We start from the raw sequence: 25,602 nt of genomic DNA on the forward strand, positions 1-25,602 counted from the left end.
AAAGAAACAATGACTTGCAAGTCATTCAACAAGTCAATGTAGGTTCTATTTGACCGTGTAACACAATAATGTCTAACCAGTAGCTGATTAAATAATCATTCTAATTAGGCTTTGATCAGTAGATGTGTCGAAAGTGTATCACACCAGACCAGAGGGCATACAGTTGCCGCAGACTGGGACGAGCTAGTTGGGTAATTCATGTTTACCCCCTGTACGCTCCAAGCCCTAGGAATTATAGGCGGTCAGTGTTGTCTCCGAGGTGTGGAAGTGCAGAGTTGGATCAGATTACACAGAGAAGGGAAGCAAGGAAGTGTGTAGCGGTAGAACTAGTCCTTCATGTCTGCGTGGCTTCTCTGATGTAACAACGACAGTGTGTTTCCCCCGTCTCCATTGTTATAGAGCCCTCAAACTCAACTCTGGACCCAAAGCCAGTTCCACTGCTCCCCCCCCTCCATTGTTCCCCTCTAACCAAGGACCGATTTAGACCTGGGACACCAGGTGTGCGCAATTAATTATCAGGTAGAACGGAGAACCAGCAGGCTCCGGCTCTTGTAGGGAGTAACGGGAGGCTGTGTTGTCACTGCAAGGAAGGACGATGCTGCATGAACTCTGTAACATGCTGGGCTGCTGTCCACAATTACTCTGTATGGAGGAAGAATGGACAAGGAGGCTTGTGTCACAATATCTAGGGTGAATGGGAGGACGTCAATGGGAGTGAATGGAAATACGTATTTTATAGTGAACTCAGTTTCTCAGTGCTTGAGGGGACTATACAAGAGTTTTGCACAGAGCAACTAGAATGGATGTCCGTCATGGTCTGGACAGCGAGGTTTGCTTGGTCTAAAGCCCTCCTTTAGGGTTAGTGGGGAGGCTTCGCCTGCTGCAGCGTGGATACTGGATATATGCATGGCTGTACTGGAGAGCATTGAGGCGATACGACAGATGATGAATATTTCAGAAAGATCAGAGGCGGGAGGGGAGGCTAGGGAGAGCGGGGAGGATTCAATTTGAGGGGACGCTAAAGAATACACCCCCCCCCCAGAAGAAGTTAGTCTGACTAAGCCTGTACCAGACGCCTTTGGAGGGGAAGCTGGAGTATTTGCATTTACCTGCAGTGTTTAGGCTTCCACTTTAAAAAAAAAAGTTATTCGTGTAAACCGTGACCAACACAAAATTAAGAATTACAAATAACCTTTTTCTTTCTTTCCTTGGTGTAGTGAGGTTATTGTGAGGCGTTGCTTCCATAAAGGTCACCTACACGCCACACGTCAATCCTTGCAACAGACACTTCATATCTGTGTGTGAATTATAGTCACTCCTCTAGAGGAGGCTGATGATTCTCTTCTCTGATACGGCGTCTCGACGGGGAAGAATTCCCATTCGCTAGCGTTGCTTTTCCACCGCACCCGCACTTCCTCCCTTCTCCTCTCCCTGCTCATTGGAGTGCAATTAAACGGATGAGTAGGAAGTGGGAGATGAGAGAGCAGGGTGAAGAGGGTTACCACGGCAATGACGAGGAGTAATCATCCAAGTCGACTTACTGAGAAGCACTGCTGAGTGTAGGCTAAACGAACCAGCCCAACTGTAAAACCTGTGTTTAAGTCACCCATGGATTCAGGAATCCAGTCCACTCCAGTCCCTCCCTTCGTGTGAAACTGTGTCAGGAATGAAAAAAAAAAAAAGATCAAAAGGTAATATATTCATAAAAGAAACAGACAGTAATGGATGCAGCTATTTCCAGCATGCCGTCAGCAGATGTGGCCTGGTGGTTTATGAAGAGCTGTCTGATAGGAGCCGACTTGAAAATAATACAGTTGGCAGAGTAGTACCAGACTTCCAGAGCACCAAGGGATGGGGAGAAACGGTTGTTAGGCCTCCCCGGGAAAAAATGTATTGAGTGAATAACTCATACTCATGATGGTAATAGGAGCACAGCTGTGTTGGTCGCCCAGGCGATGCCAGCTTGGATGGAGTCTTTCATATCGTGCCACCTCTGCCACTCCATTGATGACTGGCTTCCAAGACGCTTTGGGCCTCTCTTGCGTGCTTAAATCATAGCATTCTCCAAGTTAGAGGGCTCAGGCGTCAGACCTACCTGCTGTTTTGCAGGTAGGTCTTCATATCTTCTGTTCTGCCCTTGTGTAAATGTCCTTGACATTTGCAACAGCCGTCCAATACGGAAGTCACCTTAGTCTGGGGATAACATATCAAAAGATAGTGATTTTTGTCTTTGTTCTATGCCAATCTTTTTTAAATGGTGGCAAAGGGGAGGGTAGAAGTCAGAGTAAATCTGCTTTGGGTTGATAACAGCATTGTCTGAGAAGATATCTTAAGCCCCTGTCCGGTTGATTTAACCCTTCGGAGATTAGGCCGCTATCGCCCCACCTCCTCTTTAACCCCAGATAGAAGACGAGTCCATATCATGGCTGACCAGAAAAATAATCCCAATCTTCCACCCTCATATGTAGCCTACACATGCACGCAAACACACTCAACCTGGATACACACATTGGCACCGAGGCCTGGTCCCACGCGTGGTCCGATTAGGTTCTACGGCGTAACGGAGCTCTCTGTGGTGCTCAGGCGCTCCCGGGGAGGGAGGGCGTGGTGTGAGGAGAGAGACTGAAGTCAAGAAGAGGGAGGAGAATTAGGCAGGAAAGGGTCACATTTGAGAAGTGGCAAATGTGGGACCAAGTTAGAGACGCATGGAACAAGACAGCATGATGGGGGAAAAAAGATAGAAAGGAAAAGAAAGACGAGGACAATATTGTTGGACAATAAAGGAATTAAGTAAGGGGGAGGATTAGCGCCAGTATGACCCCAGCTGCAGCTGAAAATCTCAGCCTACCCCCACCACCACCAGATTCGGGACGCTGTTGAATGCCAAAAAAACTTGGTTGTTTTGATGCCATTGTTCTTGGTTGTTTCTGGTTATTGGAACTGGCATGATCATGACTGGTGTGAGAGGAGGGAGCTCTCCATTTTGACAGACATCTGTCCAGCTCTAATGCCAGGCTGTGCCATGTCAAATATGACTTGGACAATTATTAAAAGTTGGTCTTGGGAGTCTTTGAAAAGACTAAACCGCGTAAGATGAGCGAACGAGATAATGTTATTTCAGGTTGCATGTTGAAAGTGGATTTACTTGTGAAATAAAATGAGAGGATCTGTGCTCTGTTATCGCAGTGGCATAGAGTGGGGTAGTAAAGCTACTGTAACTAATGGCATATGGTTCCCTTTGGACAAGGATGAAGTATGAGGCAACAGAGGTTCGCTGGTATGCATAATGTCATCAGCCTGAACACCTGGTTTGTGTCCAATGGGCCTTGATCAAAAGTAGTAGTGCACTATATAGGGAATAGGGTGCCAATTGGGACAAAGACCTGGACATTACTGGCACCCTTCTGGATCTGAACTGCCCTAAAAGAGAATGTATTGTAGGTGTGAAGGTCTTGTAAGGACATTTTGGTATTAATGCCTCATTGTTGATCAGAATTATTCATCCTAACCCATGATGCATGTATGAACCATGCAGGCACTCATCATGTCATGCCCCACCCCCAACTCACTGGGGTTGTCAAAGCCCCCAGCAGAACCCTTGAATAGAGATGACATACTTGGGGCTCCCGAGTGGCGCAGTGGTCTAAGTACAAGAGGTGCCACTACAGTCCCTGGTTCAAATCCAGGCCGTATCACACCCGGCCGAGATTGGGAGTCCCATAGGGCGGCACACAATTGGCCCAGCGTCGTCCGGGTTTGGCCAACATTGTAAATAAGAATTTGTTCTTAACCAACTTGCCTAGTTAAATTAAAAATAAAAATAAATGCTGTATTGCCTTCTGTAGGACATAGCTTTGGCCCCGACTAGGGGGGCAGTGGATTTGACAATGGATGAGGGGTAGACAAACTTTGATCGTCTCTCACTCTTTGCTGTGTACTGTCACACCACAAATTACTTTAAGCTCTATTCTACTGAAGGATAAAGGAAACCGCACACTGCTCTTGTTAGTATCACTGATCTTTAATAAGCTTTATTCTATTGAAATTTGCATGATGTTAAGTTGATCAATAATAGTTTGTCCCCAAAAAAATGTTGGCACATCTATTTGGCAGGAACAGCGTTTGACAAAACCTTGTTGCGGCAAACTAAAAACATTTGCTCTTAAACAGGCAGGAAGGAGTAAACGGTTTCTGTTGCATAACGTTTTGTAACAGAGGAAACGTTTTGCAACGGTATCGGCGTAATGAATACACCCACGATAACTAAATGTCCGACTTTAACGACGTTTGGGTGGCGACTAGACACTTGACAATAGGAAAGGAACATTACGCTATTCTGCCATCAAGTTCAGAGACAAATACAAAAATTGACGGGGGACAGAATGTCAGAGACAGGCTACATTGTATCCAGACCGGGAATAACATTTATGGAACGCTAGAGAATCGTGTTTCCAGTTTAGAGACAAGCGCAACACAGGAATGGAGAAACTGTGACTATCCTATCTCACTCGACTCACTTGACACGAATTTACTCTCTCTCCGTAGACTGTCAATACACGGGAATGTGACAATAAATACAGATCTTTCTTACCTGTCAAAATACAATCAATTGTTTCGAATATTCCAAAGTCTACGCAGGTTCACAAACAGACTTTACCAACGATATACTTTGTCCTCTCTGCCTCACCTCAACTGCGGTAGGATGATACTCAGAACAATGAGTAAAAAGCCTAACACCAGCGACTCCGCCTCTCTTACCATAGTGTTGTCGACCCGACCCCACCCTTCACTTCTCCACAATTTGGAATGTAAACGCAATTGGCCAGAACAAAACAAATGCGGGGTTACTTGGGTCTATACAGTAATATGAATATTAATGTTGTTTCCCAAACGTATTTTTGGTCAACTACATTACTAAAACATTGTTATTTTGTTTTCGAATTTACAACGAAGGATAAAATGTTAGTGGTTAGCATGGCCTGCTCACACACAGGGCATTAGTCTACCTGTGTGAGAAAGTAGCCTACAGAACGGACACACCTTGGGCTACGTCATGAAACTTGCCTAGACAGAAAGGTGAGTCACATGGGTAGACTAGCTTTTATGTCGCGAAGTGGTGGCATAAAATCGTATCACATTTTTATAGAGAAGACAGCCCACAGCGGTGGAAAAAGTAAAGACACCTTAATAGAAAACTCAAGTAAAAGTGAAAGTCACCCAGTTAAATCACTACTTGAGTAAAGTCTAAAAGTATTTGGTTTTAGATATACTTAAGAATTCAAAGTAAAACTATTAATAATGTAAAATTTGTTATATTAAGCAAACCAGACGCCGCCATTTTTAAATTTGTTAAAATGCATTTACAGATAGCCTGGGCACACTCCAACACTCAGACGTCATTTACAAACAAAGCATGTGTGTGTAGTGAGTCCGTCAGATCAGAGGCAGTAGGGATGACAAGGGAGGTTCCCTTGATAAGTGCATGAATTTGACAATTTCTTTGTCCTGCTATGTATTTAAAAATGTAACTAGTACTTTTGGGTGTCAGGGAAAATGTATGGAGTAAAAAGTACATTATTTTCTTTGAGAATGTAATGAAGTCATAGTAAAAGTTGTCAGAAATATAAATAGTGGAGTAAAGTACAAATGCACCAAAAAGCTACTTAAGTAGTACTTTAAAGTATTTTACTTAAGTACTTAACACCACTGCGCACAAATACACTCCACAAACGTCTGTGACTTTCACCATGGAGACAGCCCACACAAATACACTCATACAAACCACAAACATCTGTGACATTCACCATGGATTTAAATTAACCAGGCACTTTTGCTTTGTTTTTATTGTCAGCTTTTTCTGCTTTTTTTCCAGAGGAAAATCACACAGACTTCATCCAAGACCGTGAGGATGGGGGGTTGTTGCCGCTAGACACCCATCTAAGGTCATGAGATAGGGAGAAGGAGAAAGTGCAAGAGACCAGATAAATCTGGATCCATAATTTCAACTCACATTGGGCGCTCTCTTTCGTCTTTTTGGAGAAAAAAAACTTTCTCAGTGGGCACGGAGAGAGTTTTAGTAAGTTGTGGATAACAATTCAAAGTGACATCCTGCATGGTGTTAGGAGTCTCGAAAGGATAGAGTATGCAGTTACGTGAGGAAAGTGACAGAGAGAAAGTGAGCATGTGGAAAGTGTTTCTCTCTCCCATGCTGTATGACAGACTGAAATAGGTCAGTCCATATCCTGCCTCAGGGTGTATTGTTGTCAGGCTAGCAGCTAGCTGTCCATTGTGACAGCCATATTCTATACCCCTAGCCTGGATGAGACAGGGGCCAGGGCCGGTGGCACGGCATATTGGGTCAGTGCTGCTGATTATATAGGCCATGCGTCTGGGTGTAAAAGCATGTGTGTGGTTGACAGACGAATGTCTGAAATCATTAGGGCTAATTGACACTTCTCGTCACAAGCTTATTTACTTTGTGTCTGTGTTGCCAAGCCTACTCTTAGTAAATTGCTGTTGTGAGTCAACCTATTAGAACCTAACATGTAAACCTATTAGGAAGAATGTATCGACAACTTTCTGGTCAGGGAACCTGCAATTTCTCCCAAAGTTGAGATCTGGTTTGACCGGTCCATTCGTGAATCAAAACTTAGACTTTGGCTCAAGAGATCACATGATTGTTCATATCACAAGAACTCACTTTAAATTCATTCTGATGCTGTGTAACATGATTACAATTGTGTATTACAATAATGAAATGCCCTTCATTTGTTTCAAATCAGTTCTATATCATTAACTCTGCTAAGCTTTCTCTACGGATTACTGGATATTGTGGATAAGTGGCCGTAGGATTTTCAGTGAGATGAATGGTCCTATTGTTTAAACACAGCATGCCTTGTCCTTGAATATTAGCCAGGAGGAATTAAAGTGTGGGGTTCATGTGGGTTTCTGACTCTGTCTTGCCACCTGTTTTGGGGCCTTCAAAGATGGGTATTGACTCTTTGTTAAAATGTGACCATTGAGGTGGAGTTTCAAAAGATTTTCTCCAGAATCAAAAACAGAACATCCATTTGGTTTTCTTGTATGGGCAAGCATAACACACCCTGTTCCTCTGTCCTTTCTCTCTCTCTCTCTTTCTTGCGTTCACACACGCATGCACGCACACACACCACAATGCCTCCTTCTACGCGATACCACATATGTATTCATTGGCTTGTAGTAAGGCTGGTAACTGCTCTGAACTTTCTACACAGGGGGTCATCTGAACATTCTGATGACTGCATTTGGGTGCCAGTGACCAATCAGCCCTCTCCGACCTCAAAGCAAATGGACCAATGAATCTCAGTGTATATGACTGAGTCAGTCTTTCACTCCAAGGTCATGGCTGGCTGATATGATGTCCTGCCTCACAATACTCCACTGTCTCTGCTTTTACACCCGACAGGAAATGGCCCCATTGTCCTTGGGAGAGGATAAGGCCGCCAGTCCAGGACCGGACCAGCCCCATCGGCTCACTGGCTGGATTGATGGAGAGTGTTGTAAATTATTAATGGCTGTTTCCCCAATGTGAGACACTGTAGTCTTGTGTTTAATGTGGAAGAATGGACAGTGGGAAGCAATATAGGATCTCACCCCACAAGACAGAATTAGACTACTCTGCTACATTAAAACATGTTCAAGTGATTATAGTGTAGAGAGGTTCAAGTACCAATGATTTTTTTGGTGGATTAATATGGATAATAATATTGTCTATAAATCGGATTGTTTAACATGCAACAGCTATGACAGAGTACGTGTGATAAATCTATAATGTCCTTTGTAACTCAGTTGGTAGAGCATGCTGCTTGTAAAGCCAGCGTAGTGGGTTTGATCCCAGTGCCAACCATATGTAAAATGTATGCATGCATGACTGTTGCTTTGGATAAAAGCATCTGCTAAATGGCATATTATGCACTGCTCAAAAAAATAAAGGGAACACTAAAATAACTCATCCTAATGAATGACTGAAATATTTTTATTAAATACCTTTTTCTTTACATAGTTGAATGTGCTGACAACAAAATCACACAAAAATGATCAATGGAAATCAAATGTATCAACCCATGGAGGTCTGGATTTGGAGTCACACTCAAAATTAAAGTGGAAAACCACACTACAGGCTGATCCAACTTGTCATTAAAACAAGTCAAAATGAGTCTCAGTAGTGTGTGTGGCCTCCACGTGCCTGTATGACCTCCCTACAACGCCTGGGCATGCTCCTGATGAGGTGGCAGATGGTCTCCTGAGGGATCTCCTCCCAGAACTGGACTAAAGCATTCGCCAACTCCTGGACAGTCTGTGGTGCAACGTGGTGTTGGTGGATGGAGCGAGACATGATGTCCCAGATGTGCTCAATTGGATTCAGGTCTGGGGAACGGGCGGGCCAGTCCATAGCATCAATGCCTTCCTCTTGCAGGAACTGCTGACGCACTCCAGCCACATGAGGTCTAGCATTGTCTTGCATTATGAGGAACCCAGGGCCAACCGCACCAGCATATGGTCTCACAAGGGGTCTGAGGATCTCATCTCGGTACCAAATGGCAGTCAGGCTACCTCTGGCGAGCACATGGAGGGCTGTGCGGCCCCCCAAAGAAATGCCACCCCACACCATGACTGACCCACCGCCAAACCGTTCATGCTGGAGGATGTTGCAGGCAGCAGAACGTTCTCCACGGCGTCTCCAGACTGTCACGTCTGTCACATGTGCTCAGTGTGAACCTGCTTTCATCTGTGAAGAGCACAGGGCACCAGTGGCGAATTTGCCAATCTTGGTGTTCTCTGGCAAATGCCAAACGTCCTGCACGGTGTTGGACGGTAAGCACAACCCCCACCTGTGGACGTCGGGCCCTCATACCACCCTCATGGAGTCTGTTTCTGACCGTTTGAGCAGACACATGCACATTTGTGGCCTGCTGGAGGTCATTTTGCAGGGCTCTGGCAGTGCTCCTCCTGCTCGTCCTTGCACAAAGGCGGAGGTAGCGGTCCTGCTGCTGAGTTGTTGCCCTCCTATGGCCTCCTCCACGTCTCCTGATGTACTGGCCTGTCTCCTGGTAGCGCCTCCATGCTCTGGACACTACGCTGACAGACACAGCAAACCTTCTTGCCACAGCTCGCATTGATGTGCCATCCTGGATGAGCTGCACTACCTGAGCCACTTGTGTGGGTTGTAGACTCCATCTCATGCTACCACTAGAGTGAAAGCACCGCCAGCATTCAAAAGAGACCAAAACATCAGCCAGGAAGCATAGGAACTGAGAAGTGGTCTGTAGTCATCACCTGCAGAACCACACCTTTATTGGGGGTGTATTGCTAATTGCCTATTATTTCCACCTGTTGTCTATTCCATTTGCACAACAGCATGTGAAATGTATTGTCAATCAGTGTTGCTTCCTAAGTGGACAGTTTGATTTCACAGAAGTGTGATTGACTTGGAGTTACATTGTGTTGTTTAAGTGTTCCCTTTATTTTTTTGAGCAGTGTGTATATATATATATATATATATATATATATATATATATATATATATATATATATATACTGAGTGTACAAAACATTAAGGACACCAGCTCTTTCCCTAACATAGACTATCCAGGTGAAAGCTATGATCACTTATTGATGTCACTTGTTAAATCAACTTCAATCAGTGTAGATGAAGGGGAGGAGACAGGTTAAAGAATAATTTTTAAGCTTTGAGACAATTGAGATATGGATTATGTATGTTTGCCATTCAGAGGGTAAATGGGCAAGTCAAAAAAAATCTAAGTGCCTTTGAACGGGGTATAGTAGTAGGTGCCAGGTGCACTGGTTTGTGTCAAGAACGGCAATGCTGCTGGGTTTTTCACTGTAGCTAATGGTAAGTTTCCCGTGTGTATCAAGAATAGTCAATGCATTGCTTTGTGTTTTTACTGTACATTTCTGTACATGACTTTAGCCACTAGAGGTAGACAGTAGCCTACGCATCAAAACACTGCACATTCAAATACTGCTTTACTCCATATATCAGCGCCGCCGTGTGTGTGTCAGTGGAGGCTGCTGAGAGGAGGACGACTCATAATAATGGCTGGAATGGAGTCGATGGAATGGTATCAAACACAACAAACACGTGGTTTCCATGTGGTTCATACCAATCCATTGACTCCATTCCAGCCATTATAAGGCGTCCTCCCCACTGGTGTGTGTGTGTGTGTGTGTTGTTTAGGGTCAGATGGATGCATTCCCTAAGGGGTTTGGTGGTTCTCTCTGGGGGTTAAAATAGTCTATCATTTGTTGCTCCAACTCAGTGTAGGCATCTTAAGGAGTGTGGGAGAATCTAGATATAGAGTAGGAGAGAGATGAAGCCCATCTTCAGAATGGGAGAAACATCAAGCCCATAAGTGTTCCTGCTGTTTTGGGTGGAGTGGTACAATTGCACAGCAAATGGGTCTTTTACCATTTTCTCACAATATATATCTGTACCCATTTGTACCCTTGAATATGATTAAATCCTTCCAATCTTATAATTTAAAAATAAGTATGAATATAACCATAAATAACATCTAAGAAAGTCAATAAACAGCATCAACATGTCATATAGGAAGTAGGTCAAGCTTATTCATAATTTCCATGCGTGTAATCTGCAGCATTCAGGTTGACTGTCTCCTTTAACCACTAGATGAATGCCTGATATGTCAGATATAGTATCACCAAAATGATCCATAGAGCAGCAGGACATGACTAAAATACTTTTCATGTGACCGCTGGTTTGGACTGCCTCTAATTTGAACATGGCTGGGCTGCAAACTACAGGGGCACTTTTTTAGGTGGTGTGACACTGTCCTCAACTGGGTTGCTTTTCTATAATATTTTTTTTGTCTGTTGAAATCAAACAACATGGTCTGTGTGTACATCGTATATTTACATTTGGGACACATTCTGAACACATTGACATTTGTAATACATACAATTTCACTAAATATTTGTCAAATTTGCGCATGAATGCGGAATTGTTGTCGTGTTCATCATGTCTGTTACTGTTCCTGGGGGCCACTGGTTCAAAGTATTTTAGCTAAGCAAGGAGGTTATACGTGAAACTACATGTGCCATAATGCTTCGCTTCCAAGATGACCAAATACAGACGGACCCAGCGCTTTGACAGATCGAAGTCCGGAGGAAAAGTTCCTGTCAAGTTTTGCCGACAAAACGACCTTGAAGAACTTGGGTAAAAGCAAATGCGTAAGTCTCTATGAACTTGTTAACGTTTATCTCATCTCTGTTGATAGTTGTATTTTGGTATTTATCTTCTTCTAAACAAAGGAAAGTGTGACCAACTTGATGAAGCGATGTTTCCATAGGCTCACACAGGGTGGGATCAAATGGTAGGATCGCTGCCCCTTTTGTTGTCGGTGGAAATGCAAAACGCCTGTGCTCTTTGCCAATGTTCTCAAAATAAACACTTTATTTACCTCAATGAAGTAGGACAAATGAACACATTGTACACGATTGTCACCATTTTTCAGTTGCAGCATAGTGAATTCATTATCAGCAGAAAAGACGAAGAGAGATGTAACGTTAGCTGGTCAACTGGAAAATTGGCTGAGGCAGATCGGATCGTATCACGACAACAGTATCTAATCTTTGTTAGGCCTAATTGACAAATGAATCGCACCCATCCGGTTGCCGACAATTCAAGTCGATAACTAACGTTTCCTTTTTACCCCAAACATGACATTTTTTTAGTTCACATGTAATTGATTCATAGTGGACGACAAAATCACAACGGGATATAGGCAGAGGGCAGATAAATATTGACTAGGATAATCTATAAACAGGACTTGTCATGTTTCTGTTTGCCACATTGTTACTGTTTGCGACACCATTTTTGCAACAATGTTTCAAACAAACAGTAATGTTGGTCTTTGAAAATCCCCTGCCGGTGTAACTATAGTGGGCTACAATTTTATGGGTACAGCCCATGTGTCCTGTAGCGGTGCTTCCCTACCAGTCAATGTGGTCATGTTTTGAAAAAATGTGTTTATCAAAATAGGTGTATATGACCCTATTCTATCATCTACTGCATTTTGATCTTGTTAAACAACTGATGTTGGTCCTTGGAACCATCCAACACCACCCTTGACACTGACTATACCAACCCTACATATTGATGGGTGTTTGCAATATACCATAGCACCTCGATACAGATACAATCAAGCAAGTCACTGTATGTCAGATCCAGTCACCTCACTCTTTGAACGTCATTGTCACTGTAGCCTAGGCTGGCTGCATCCTGTTGTATTAGCTCGGGGACACAACGGGAGGCGGTGCTCTCACCACAATTTTTGATGACTGAATATAAATGCCCTTATATGGCAGCCCTTATTACTCAGAGCTGTAACTTAGAACGTGCATTTTCTAAGTTGTGATACTTTTCCATAAATAGCCTAACAGTTCATGACCAGACAACTGGTTTAGAGTCTGTGCCAAATAATGAAGCCTCTGTGTTCACAGATCTATGATGTATTCATGCATTTCATATTCAGTGCCTTCCTTTTATTGAGCATATCCTGACGTTGGCCTACCATATGCCATCAGCATGTAGCCGAAGTGTCCTAGTTTTCCGGTTAGTTTAATTGTCAAACTACAATGGATAATTGTTTCTAAAAGCTATAAGCCGGATTTAGAGAGCATTTTGGGACCAAACAACAGGAGCTAAGTTTATCTGCTGACTGTTGGTTGCACGTCACTGGTTTGATTATGACCCGATTTGAGCATTATTGATTGTTAATCAGTTATCTTCTACTTTTTAGAAAAACAGATTCATTATAATAGCTGTAGGTAATAAATGTTGAACTGTAGCGTAATAAACTAGTGCATGAGTAAGGCATTTGATTTGGCTAGTGTACGGCTGTGTGTAAAGCAGAAAGTGAGATGTCTGATTTGACTGACGCAAATGAATGGCTCTGACCAGAGCACCAGACTGAGCCAGCTAGTATGACAGAGAGAGAGGGGCGAGGGAATTCCTTGCCTGCAGCTGCAATACGACAGCGTGTACAAGTGCTGACTCACAGACTGTCTTCCACTCTCATTCTCTCTCTCTCTCTCTCTCACACACACACACACACACACACACACACACACACACACAATCTCTTTGTCTATCACACACACCCTCTCTCGCTGTCCCTCCCCCACCTCTCTCTCCATCATAACCCCACCTCCTCCCGCCTTCCCTCGCTCCCTCTCTCTCTCTCTCTCTCTCTCCCTCTCAGCCAGGACACCACACTGGATGAGGGCTAAAGGTAGCTGACAGGAGAAGCAGCAGCTGTAGAGGCCATTGGTTTTGACTCGGGCTCACTCACTCTCAAGGAGAGACTGTCCTAGCAACTGCACCTGCGTCCAATCAATGCAAGGATACTCCTAGCAGCACGGTAAGTAACTGTCATTTACAATAGTAAGTGTTATACTCAGTTAGTCAATATAGCTAATAACCTAATGTCATCAGCATTATCAGCATACCGTCTCTGAGTCTATGCTGCTGTAGTTAGCCTCTGACTCGGTTTGCGTTCGTTATCCCTGAGAGAGCCGGCACGGAGGACTTCTGTGTTTGTTCTTCTCCCCTCCCTGCAACTTTGTAATGTCAATACATTTGGGGCAGACTAAACAAATTGACTGCAAACTGGAGAAGTGTGTGTGTGTGTGTGTGTGTGAGTGTTTCAGAATGCTTTCAGTCGAATGAAAACATTGCAAACATTGACCAGAAGCACAGTAAAGAGGTCTGTTATTTTGAAGATCATAGAGGTTCACTTCATAGCTGATGTATTGTGTCACCGTGTGTGTATTGTTGGCCTTAGCTAGGTTGTGTAAGAGCCCGTCAAAAGGCCTGTAGGCCTGTTGAACCACAGTACTTGCAAGATGGGGCTAACCTATACTAAGGTTTGATATTTCACTAACTGATGCTGTGGTTGTACTTTATCAACTGTTTAGATGTTATTATGATGGTATGGTTTATCTATCCTAATGTTGTGACTATGTTATTATAACGGCATGAGTTAGCTAATGTTGTGACTATGTTATTATAACGACATGAGTTAGCTAATGTTGTGACTATGTTATTATAACGACATGAGTTAGCTAATGTTGTGACTATGTTACTATAACGACATGAGTTAGCTAATGTTGTGACTATGTTATTATAACAACATGAGTTAGCTAATGTTGTGACTATGTTATTATAACGACATGAGTTAGCTAATGTTGTGACTATGTTATTATAGTGACATGAATTAGCTAATGTTGTGACTGTACAGGTGCATGTCACCTGTTCTCTTTCCTTGGAAGGCCTATATAGAAAATATTCAATATATAGAAGTGTAGGGAAATATGTGTCTGGTGTGTGAGAGGGCAAATGTCTGAAAGGATTTATAGCTTACCTGGCGTGGTATGACTGATAAACAACTGAAGGAGCTTTTGGCCAGACAGAGCAGATGTGGATGGCAGCCATTGCAGAACATGAGGTGCTGTGTGTGCGCAACACATGCATTTGCATTTGTGTGTGGCCACTTTGGGTTGATTTATTGACCTGTGATAACTGTCTTGTGAGCTGGCAGAGTGGTTTCAATCAGTAATACCGTCTTCCTGCTTAAAAAAAAAGGGCGAGAGAATGTAACACGGCGCAGTCGTCCAAGGTATTTGTGCAGAGGCAAGTTGACCTGAGTTGAATTGCATGTTGTGTGAAAGACTCTTTTAGCCACGTCGCCACCGCAGACCAAATGTGTGCATGATAAAGGATACAGTGTGTGCATGATAAAGGATACAGTGTGTGCATGATAAAGGATACAGTGTGTGCATGATAAAGGATACAGTGTGTGCATGATAAAGGATACAGTGTGTGCATGATAAAGGATACAGTGTGTGCATGATAAAGGATACAGTGTGTGCATGATAAAGGATACAGTGTGTGCATGATAAAGGATATAGTGTGTGCATGATAAAGGATACAGTGTGTGCATGATAAAGGATACAGTGTGTGCATGATAAAGGATACAGTGTGTGCATGATAAAGGATATAGTGTGTGCATGATAAAGGATACAGTGTGTGCATGATAAAGGATACAGTGTGTGCATGATAAAGGATACAGTGTGTGCATGATAAAGGATACAGTGTGTGCATGATAAAGGATATAGTGTGTGCATGATAAAGGATACAGTGTGTGCATGATAAAGGATACAGTGTGTGCATGATAAAGGATATAGTGTGTGCATGATAAAGGATATAGTGTGTGCATTGGCGACTCCCAACTACCCAAACCATCCGTGTACTCTCTTCAAATACAACCATATGGATACAATAGCAACTCTCTGTCTGTTAGCATATTAGAGGTAGAATGCCACTCTGTTAGGCTTGAACGGTCCTTACTTGTCTTCTTAATGCCGAGTTGTGAATGACATTACGTTTGATGAGAATTACCACTTGACAGACATAATGATGACCGTGTTCGACTCTCAATCCTTCAACCTCTCCTCACTTGTAGCTTTTGCTCACGGACTCTTGTGTCTATCGTACAGGGTGTGCAGGCTTTTGCTGCAGCCCAACACTTAAGTCAACTAATTCAACCGATCAAGGTCTTTGTGAGTAGTAGATTGGTCCGATCACAACAGCGGGTATGTTAGATCTGGGCTGGAACAAAAAAATCCTGAACATCATTTAGCGCATTAGCTCTGTAGGAGCAGGGCTAGTGACCTCTGGTCTGCACAGAGAATCAGCTGAGACCATGAGTGCTTTGTAGGAGCAGGGCTAGTGACCTCTGGTCTGCACAGAGAATCAGCTGAGACCGCGAGTGCTTTGTAGGAGCAGGGCTAGTGACCTCTGGTCTGCACAGAGAATCAGCTGAGACCGCGAGTGTGTTGGTATTTAGGTTTAGGTATTTAAGGCCACTTTCTATTCACACCGTAGTTGGAGTCCAGATATAGCTGCTCCAGTTGTCTGGGTGACTGGTGGGTTGTAAAAATAACTGGTTTCTGTCCAAGTAAAGGTTCTCCTGATACAGTGCTGTTCTCTCTCTCTGTCTGTCTCTGTCTGTCTCTCCCCCCTTCTGTCTCTTTTTGTGGCTCTGTATCCTCTTACTCTGTCTCTCCTCTTTCTCCCCCCCTCTTTCTTTCTCCACTTTCCCATGCCCTATACCTGCCTCTGTGTCATAGCTGTATTCATTAGCTTGTAACAAATCTTCTGGGCAGAGGTCATTTTAAAGATAGATGCTGGTGTCTGTGTAGTATCTCTCTCTAGCTTTCTTACGATTTCTCTCTCTCTCTCTCTCTCTCTCTCTCATCCACTCTCCTGTTTTGTCTTTCTCTCATACTATACCAACTGTTTCCATTTGCTTTGTGGAGAGTTATCTCTCAGCTTATATCCTGCCTTTTGTAATGACTCATGACAGGCTTGGGGATTTGCATTTTCCCTTGGTTTGTACCTGATCGAGGCCCGATCAGGTACAATAGTACCCGGGGCTTCATCTCTGTAGATCCAGAGGCTTCAACATTTTTTATCCAGACTTTGGTTTCGTCTGTACCATCCATATGATCTAAAGGAGCCAAACGGGCATAACAACAGATGGCATATAGACATCACACGAGTCATTCTCAAAGCATCCAAATAGTGCGTATTGTTAGATAGGCAGAGCCACGAGAATAACTGAAATGTCACATTGGAAATGGACAAACGAGGATCTTCGAAATGCTTTGTCATACTCCTTTCCCCCTCTATTCCCGTGCCAGAGTTGAAACAATATGCATTTAAGAGACACCACACCTTTATCAGTGAGGTGGTTGATAGACTGGGTCTTTATGGGAAATAGTACAATGAGGAAGTTAATGGTTAACCAACCAGTGCTCCCAGTTTGAGTTAATGGTGACCGCAGGTTGCTTCATAGGAATGAGAGCTAAGTGTCTGTTAGAAGACCTATGTGGAGACAGGGTGTAATAGATGTGGTGTCTGTTGGGATGGTACCTGTCAGTGGGTCTTCAAAGGGCCAAGGACGTTCATTTATTTATGTTTGTTATTTAGCAGACGCACTCATCCAGCGCGACTTACAGTTGTGAGCTCATACATTTTCATATGGGTCCCCCGTTGGAATCGAACCCACAACCCTGGCGTTGCAAGTGCCACGCGCTACCAACTGAGCCACGGAGGACTATATGTCACGGCCATCTGTTTCCAGGGTCGATGGCTTTGTCAGTTAGCAATAGCAGGGGGAAGCTTCTTGGAGCCACGGCGGCTGCTGACTGGGGAAAATATTAGGCTTTGAGGGGATTGGGAGGAATTTGGAACATATGTCACTTTCCTCGTCCTCTGAGAAGCTTGAATTAGTTTTATTCTGGACTCAGGAAACTCCGCTTATTTTAAAGGTAGACTCAGCGATATGACGTACATGCAGAAAGTAAACAGCATAGTGGGCCAATTTCCGCAAACAACTGAGAGCGTTGAAGTATGAGGCTCAACTTCTCTGCTGTTTTGGTGCCCTGTCCACCACGCTTTAACAGCGCGAAGCGAACCCGTGCACATGCTCAGATGCTGTGTGTGACTGTGTGAGAGCGAAGTCTTGCGTCTCACTTATCTTAACATCTGCGGCGCTACTCGGCGGCGACGTCATTTCGCTGAGTCTGCCTTTTTTTAAGTTGAGATATCGTTTAGTCGTAATTGCCTTGTGACTTGATGAATCAGGTTTGTAGTGAAGGCAGTTCAGCCATGGTGTGTGCAGAAAGTCTCGTAGGCATTATTTATTGTTTGGGGAGTGAACACTGTGTCTAGATACTCAACTGATACAACACAGCAAGCTTATCTCTGAACATGAGACAGTGGCTAAGGTCATCGCATTAGCTCAGCTGTTTGAAATGAGACTGTAGTAGCTACATGTCTCTGCATACTCCTCACCGACTTCAACCCATGTTGTCTGGCTGCTTGGCTCCAGAGATGCGTATAGTATTTACATACTTAGTCAGGCCTTTTACTCCTCCTGGATCATAGGCCATCAACTATTTTAATAGTTCATTTCCTGCTTTTTATTATTATAGCGTGTTGACTAATTCTTGTCTTTTCTCAGAGGTTTGGTGGGTTTTCAGTATCTTTCCGCAATTTAGTTTGAAGGCCTACCTAGTAGGAACTAATGTTACCTGTTCTATTTTGGGGGAGCCCTCTCTATGGTCGTGTCTACACTTGACACTTTACTTGCAACTTCTGCTATCAGAATACGAAGATCGTATTGAAAAGACAGGTGCATTGTGGTCTGATAACTTCAGGAGGTGGTCAGGGATGCATTGTGTGTGTGTGGGTTTTGCCTCAGTCCGGATTCAGTCAGGCTACCAAAAGCGTACACAGTGGGTGACGTCATCAGCACTCCGCTATGAGTCTCCAGAGAATGTGTGTTTTGGGACCGAGAGGCACATTTTTCATTATAACGTTGGAGAAAATACATTCCTAGCGTGTGTGGAACCTATTTTCTGGCCTCATAAATGCTATCCAGCTAGTTCATATTTAGAACAATTATTTTGTGTTTGGCTAGAGTTACGCTAACCCGTTTGCAATCCCTTTCATTTTGCTTGCTGGCTAGCTACAGAGGTTAGCCGGCTAGTTAGCTACAGTAGTTAGCTACTGCCATCAGTTGTTGTTGTGTTATTATCATATTTAGCCTATTCTATCGTTTGCAGAATGCATACTGGCATTTTAATATAGTGCGGGAAACGGGAATCCGGACACAATGTGCACATGGTGGACACATTTTAAATGTAGGTGTAGACGCGTGACGTGTTTGGAATTCCAGGATCAGAATACAAAAAACTACATTAACTGTCAAGTTTAGACACAGCCATATGGGAGCAACACTCCTATATGAGGCCACTATAATTAGCCTGAACCCCAATCATTAGAAAGGCTCTAATCTCGTCACCCATAACTAAAGCTCGTGTGCATGCTGGCCTGGTCAGCTCCTTGATTTAAGCCTATCAGGAGAGACCATATAGGCTGCTATCTCATGGTAGTGTTAAATAACGAAATGGAAGGTATCATTCAAGCACTAGTTTATCTATCTGATCTCATTATCCCATAGTGCCCTCGCTGCCCCTCCCTGGCCACCACAGTAATGGACAGTGTGGCACCACTTGAAGTAAATGAGGCCAGTTATGGGGTCAGTTACACCCTCAGTGAAAGAACGCTGAAGTTGTTGGATGGAAGCCCTGTCCGGGTTCAGAAAACAAGTTTCATCTCTGATGCATTGTATATTAGCTTGTGTGGGGAGGTGATCTGGCTTAGATTTACTAAAGCGATCTTAGAGGTTTACTTTCCTCTTTCTTGTTGTTATGTGGATGTCTTATATTGTTTGACTTTGATTGTCCTAGCTTTTCCTGTTCCCTCTGGGGGGGGGGGGTGCAGATTTCGCTCTAGTGCAAAGGGTCTTGTAAATCTTGCCCAATTTTAGTACAGAGCTTTTCTCTGGTTTGTGGATAAAGTACAAGCTTCTACCTTGAAGTTGAATAATTATGTACTTACCATCTGAATAAAATCCCTACTGGCAGAGGCATCAGTTGGGCTTCGTCACATGACCAAACTGTTGCCCGGGCGACCATGGGTCCAGAGTCCTTGGCCCTCAGCCAATTAGAGGCGAGATTTGCATTTGACAAGCTTCTCCCTGTCAGCCGGTTTGCAAATTCTGATTTGTTATTCAGTCTGGTGGTGACAGGCTAAATTGAGTGTGACCCATTCATCTCTTTCTTCCCTCTTTTCCTAAGTACCCTTCTCTCAAGGGCCCCTTTCCTCCCTCCTGTGCCCTCTCTCTCCAACTCAGTTTGCCCACTCTTTCCTACCCCCTCCCATCCCACTTTCCTAAGTACTGTACCCTGCAAGTGTCCCTCCTCAACCCTCACTGTCTGTTTTCTACCCCTCCCACCCTCCCTCGCTTCTTTCTGTAGCACCCTCGTCTGCCCTTCCTTCCTCTCTCGTTCCTGTGTGACTCCACACACGTACACACCCCTTCTGAAAGGCCAAAGAGCACAAAGACGGGCTCTTCCAACCCGGCATTGACGAGTTCAACGTTGAGTCCTCTGGAAGGTCAGTCAGCCTCAGAATGACATCCATTAGAGTTAGAGAGTTACACTTATACCTGACTTATTGTTCCTTTACTTTTGGCACTGCTCATCTTGGATGAACGTGCCCTTTGCAACTATAACACATTAAGGTAACGTTTTAACTTCTCATTTACATTAGGAAAGTAGTTTGCGATCCTTGAAATTCAGATTGAAGTAACTTTCCTTGTTTGAGTTAAACCACGTAGCATACTGCTGTGCATTCCCACATTTCTCAAGAGCAACTTGTGTAGGCTACACAGAAAATAGCCTGCGTGTTTGATTATATCCTTATGGATGTACTGTACAGAACACATCCTCAGGGATGTTTTTGGCTTTGTCCTTAGTGGCCCAGCCTTCCGCACCCTACTGTGTGTTTGTCTAGGGAACTGGACAATTGTTTTCTCACAGCTCCTGTGGATTCTCTGGACTGTTAATTTGCTGGCTGATCTGGCGAGCGAGGGCCTGGTGGAGCCCAGGGTTGTACAGTGGGCACACTGGGCAGCGTAATAGGGTCTTTCCCTTGGCATTCTGCCTGGCCCAACGACAACCATACAGAGAAAGAGACAGGGGGAGATGGCCAATAACCATGCCCACTGGTGACCCCCTCTAAATGGGATTACAAGACTGCACTTGGTTGGGTAGATAATAGACCCACAATGTGACGACAATACAATGCCTGCCAACTTGGCCTCGGCAGCGTGTAAATATGACAGATAAAGAGATGATGTGTCTTTGTTTGTGTGTGTGTGTGTGTGCGCGCATGGGCACGCTCCATTTGTTTTGTGTGTGAGACTGTGTGCTGCAGGTTAGTTGAGTGCCATTACCAAATGCCAATTGATTCCCCTCAATATATTTTTATTTGTCCTTTAAGGCGTGGTAGTAAGACATTAATAATTGTATAATAACATGATATTTTGGACTGCATCCACGTACCCTCATTTTGCATCCTAGTGAAAACACAAGTGCTACTTGTCATTCTAGTCAGTAGGCACGACATGCTACAGGACTACCAGACATTATGCATCATGGTGGTGGGGGGTGGTTACAGTAAAAGCCAGACCTAGAGTATGTATACGACCCTGCTGCTCCCTCTGACAGCTGTACGTGGATGGATGGATGTGGCAGAAGTGACCAGAGCAATACACTCAGTTAATTAAGGGGGTTGGCGAGGGGGGAGGAAGGAGGAGAGGAGGAGAGATTGTCATTCTCATCTGTCTCATCTGTCTCTTGAGTGGGTGTGTGGCAAGCTGCGCACAGCTGAGTGTGTGCGTGTGTGTGTGTGTGTGTGTGTGTGTGCGCGCGTGTCACATGTTTTGTCTACCCACATGCACGGTCAGTGCTTTGTTAACCCAATAGTCCTCATATAATATGTCCTTGACTCAGACTGCAATGCATAGCTAATGTATTGAATGATATCCACTGTCCTCTACCACTGGCCTTGATACTGCCGAGGTCTGATGTATCCAAACACTAACAACCGAAATATGACAAAACTGGATGTGACAATTGTTTAGAGTTCCATAAATAAACTAAGGCTACTTTGCTGCCCATTGTTAGAATGTCTTGTATCCCCCTACCTAATTTTCTCTTTGGATTACGTCACTAGCCAGGCTATTCAGTTACAGAACGATGGCCCGCAGCATTTCCTGGCGGACATGTAGGTGAATGTGATATGCCTTATGAAGAGGGACATCATTCTGTAACTGAATAGCCTGGCTAGTGACGTAATTCAAAGAGAAAATGAGGCGAGGCATAATAAAAGTACTGTACATTCCAACTAGGACCGTGTGCTAAGGCTAGCTGTTTCTCTTTGCTTTCGTAAACAGAAAGAATTAGCATTTACTCTAATACAGGTTGCAGCTAGCCTTAGCACACGGTCCTAGTTGGAATGTACAGTACTTTTGCTACTATACAGTACTATGCCTCGCAAAGCTTTGTTTAGTAACTGTGTTGGTTTAAATGTCATAAGGTGGTGTGTTGTGCTCCGGGTTGTAACTTGATCTGTGTGTAGCTAGGGTAACTCTAGCTTTCTGACCCTAAACTCTGGGGAAAGGCCAAGCCTAGTGAGACAATTGGAGCATGCATGACACACTGTACGTGGCTTTAAAAATATGAAGATGCTTGTAAAGTTGTGGTTCAAGTGTCTGAAGTACAAAAATAATGATCTTAAACTTGACCTATATCTGTATGTCTTTTAACCAGGCTGTTATAGAATATGAGAGCATCATTTCAGTATCTCACCTGGAAAAACTGGTGAAATACATTTCAGTAAAGGGATGAGAGTTTTCTTGATACGTTTCGTATTTGATGGCATTCCCATGTTCAAAACGTTAAACGGCATTTAATGTTATGCCATTCCGTACTAAAACGTAAAATACTATGATGATGATGATTTAAAGATACTCGGTTTGAATGAATCTTTCTAACCAGGTTTCCGTCCAACCTTTTTTATGCGAGTAAAGTACATGTCGGATAAAAATAAATAAATGTAATGACAAGACTGATGGAAACAGAAAATGTTTCAGTAAACTTTCCAAAAATAAACTAGACAAGGTGAGATCTTTTTGTGTCTGCAAAATTCATTATGCGAGAAATGTCGTTTGAAGCGCTTTTATGCAAATATTGATATAATAACCACAATGTCCAAGTAAATTTGGAGTCACGCATGGAGTTTATTAGGCTATAGATTAAACAAGGTATAATGAACTTCACAGGGTGGTGAAAGTGAAAGCAATGAGCTTTCCAATAAATATCAAGGGTCTCATTCTGGTGACATGATCATCAATGCTTGACTGCCGTTTGACAAATAAAAATAATCTTACCCTTTTGTCGGAGATACAGTATCTGCGCCCTGTGCGGTGTTGGCTAGAGTGCACGTGCCAATACCAGAGTTGCCACATTCGCTATTTAACGCAATTTTGTTTAGTGATAAACCCATCAATAGAGTTGAAAATGCGATGGAAACTCATTTAACTTGTATGTTTTATTCAGTACATGGGAACTTAACTGCAAAATGTATTTTGATGTGCATTATGTCATCACACACCTATCATCTGCAACAAGTCAATTTGATGGAAACACATTTTTGCTGGGGACATGTTTTCATGTGGATTTTAGAATATTAGCATGAAAATCTGTCACAAATTGGATGGAAACCTAGCAACACTCACACTTTTCTTTCTCTCTCCCTCTCTCAGACCAGCCCTGGTACCAGATGTGCGATCAGCCTGCTGTTTCTCCCTGATCCACCAGGGGGCCTCAGTCCCTCACAGGGACCAGCCCTGAGTCCTCCACCCTCACCCTGAACACCCCGGACCCAGTCAAGCTGTCCCACTCTCATCCCTCTCCCTCTCCTCCTCATCTCTTCTTCTGGCCCCCACATTCCCCACTGGACCCCCTGTCGACCCTCTCCCTTTATGGGGGGCAGGGGGAGGCGTCTGGGGGCCTCGATGCAGAGACCCTGCCCCTATATGAGGGCCTTAAAATGGAGTGTGACCTCCTGGAAAGAGTGGATAGGGGAAGCCATGATGTGTCCACCCTCACAGGTAGGTCACAGTTAATGAATGTAGTAGACGGTTTATGAGGGATTGGATAATGGGTTCACTTTCATGTTGGACAGCACTTGTTAGAAGCTAGTGGGGAGATGGGTATCTTAGAACCATTGCAGGGGACATTAGATTGGACTATCATCCTGCATCCAGGAACCGTGTTCAATTACATGTTTTTAATGTAATGCATTATAATGTGGTGAGTGGGAACTGTGTCATCCAGTCAGTGCCTCAGGGGGGCAGCAGAGACTTGTATATTTCAGAGCGCTCAATCCAATGGGATGAATGCTGTCTTTTTGTTCTCCCATATCTCCCCTGCCACACCCTCATACACCTCCCTCCCTCCCTTTCCACGGTCAGAACTTTGTTCAGGTGGCGACAGTGAGGTGGAGATAGTGAGCCTGCTGTCTGAGGGACTGCCTAACTACACTCTGCGGGCGGACTGCATGTTTGGCTACGACCACGACGACTGGCTCCACACCCCTCTGCTGCCCCCGGAGGTCGCGCTGGGACTCACACGCGATCAGATAGAAGAGACGCTCAAGTATTTCTGTAAGTCCACCATTCTGTCCACGCTAGGCATCGAACACAGGAGAAGACTCTGGTACTGGTGTGCCAAATGTACTGCACCTGTTTTAATAGTTAATCACCTCACCAACTTAGATTGGTGGGAATCAACTTCTTAAATACAATGATGAGTTGACTCATGTGGTGCAGCCGCTGGCTTGAGTGAAAGCACCTACCTGGTCTCCTAGATATATAAATCGGAGGCCGTATTCATAAAGAGTTTTAGGCGGTCTGGTAGGGTGTCCCAGCAAAATAAATAGTTGGGGTACTTCTTACCGGTAGAACATGAGCCTATTCAAATAAAATGTCAAGAAAACTGTAGGCTATTTTACACCATTATTTATCGTTACCACATGTCAGAGGCATGAAATATTTGCGGATGGACTTGAAAATGTCTGGAATAGCCTACGCTCCAAATTGCGATGTGATTTGACGAAAACACAGACATTTTTCCAAGGCAGTCATGAGTGGCTGACACCGAGACGCACGTGGACAGCAGTGGATGCTTAACTTCAGGCTAATGACAAACGCTAAATGTTATTATACTTTTTTAGTGTTTCTTGTAACAGATGTTTCTTCCAATTCACCACTGTTTGGAGGCTGGAAATATGTTACCAGTGGATAAATGTTCACAGGTAGCCTAGAAAAACAGTCCTTTGGAGCAGGGCTGGATTAATGCCGGGGCTTACCAGGGCGGAAGCCCCTGGGCCCAGGACCATGGTTGGCCCAAGAGGCAAAACAAAAAATGTATTTCAAAAATTTTAATATATACAGTGCATTCGGAAAGTATTCAGACCACATCCCCTTTCCACATTTTGTAACATTACAGCCTTATTTAAAAAAAAATCTCATCAATCTACACACTGATGATTGGCTTCGGGACAAGTCTCTGAATGTCCTTCAGTGGCCCAGCCAGAGCCCAGACTTGAACTCGATAGAACATCTCTGGAGAGACCTGAAAATGGCTGTGCAGCGACCCTCCCCATCCAACCTGACAGAGCCTGAGAGGATCTACAGAGAAGAATGGGAGAAACTCCCCAAATACAGGTGTGCCAAGCTTGTAGCGTCATTCCCAAGACTAAAGGCTGTAATCGCTACCAAAGGTGCTTCAACAAAGTACTGAGTAAAGGGTCTGAATACTATGTAAATGTGATATATACACTACCGGTCAAAAGTTTTAGAACACCTACTCATACTCATTTATTTTTACTATTTTATACATTGTAGAATAATAACCAAAAACAAATCAAAATATATTTTATATTTGAGATTCTTCAAAGTAGCCACCCTTTGCCTTGATGACAGCTTTGCACACTCTTGGCATTCTCTCATCCAGCTTCACCTGGAATGCTTTTCCAAC

General features: G+C 43.8%; 2 protein-coding genes across 12 annotated transcripts in view; one reads left to right on the top strand and one right to left on the bottom strand.

The window, feature by feature from the left end:
- The window catches only part of LOC110485892 (junction plakoglobin), a 32,205-nt gene extending 27,242 nt beyond the window's left edge, over positions 1 to 4,963 (bottom strand). Inside the window, exon 1 of one of the 4 annotated variants that reach the window (XM_021557098.2) lies at positions 4,592 to 4,963. The gene's annotated coding sequence lies outside the window, so the exon portion shown is untranslated. The remainder of the gene's footprint in view (positions 1 to 4,591) is intronic. The other 3 variants (XM_036940563.1, XM_036940562.1, XM_021557099.2) reach the window with 3 other exon arrangements.
- Positions 4,964 to 10,893: 5,930 nt separating this feature from the next.
- Positions 10,894 to 25,602, top strand: part of LOC110485893 (trafficking kinesin-binding protein 1) — a 43,803-nt gene continuing 29,094 nt past the window's right edge. For 2 of the 8 annotated variants that reach the window (XM_021557105.2, XM_036940568.1), the window contains exons 1-4: positions 10,894 to 11,250; positions 13,284 to 13,442; positions 23,325 to 23,672; positions 24,036 to 24,227. In XM_021557105.2, coding sequence (XP_021412780.2) covers positions 23,612 to 23,672; positions 24,036 to 24,227 — 253 coding nt within the window. In that variant the 5' untranslated portion in view covers positions 10,894 to 11,250; positions 13,284 to 13,442; positions 23,325 to 23,611. Of the gene's footprint in view, positions 11,251 to 13,283; positions 13,443 to 19,971; positions 20,238 to 23,324; positions 23,673 to 24,035; positions 24,228 to 25,602 lie in introns of those variants that run through there. The other 6 variants (XM_036940566.1, XM_021557103.2, XM_021557106.2 and 3 more) reach the window with 6 other exon arrangements.

The sequence above is a fragment of the Oncorhynchus mykiss genome, chromosome 13 (assembly GCF_013265735.2).
Source record: "Oncorhynchus mykiss isolate Arlee chromosome 13, USDA_OmykA_1.1, whole genome shotgun sequence".
Lineage (NCBI taxonomy): Eukaryota > Metazoa > Chordata > Actinopteri > Salmoniformes > Salmonidae > Oncorhynchus > Oncorhynchus mykiss.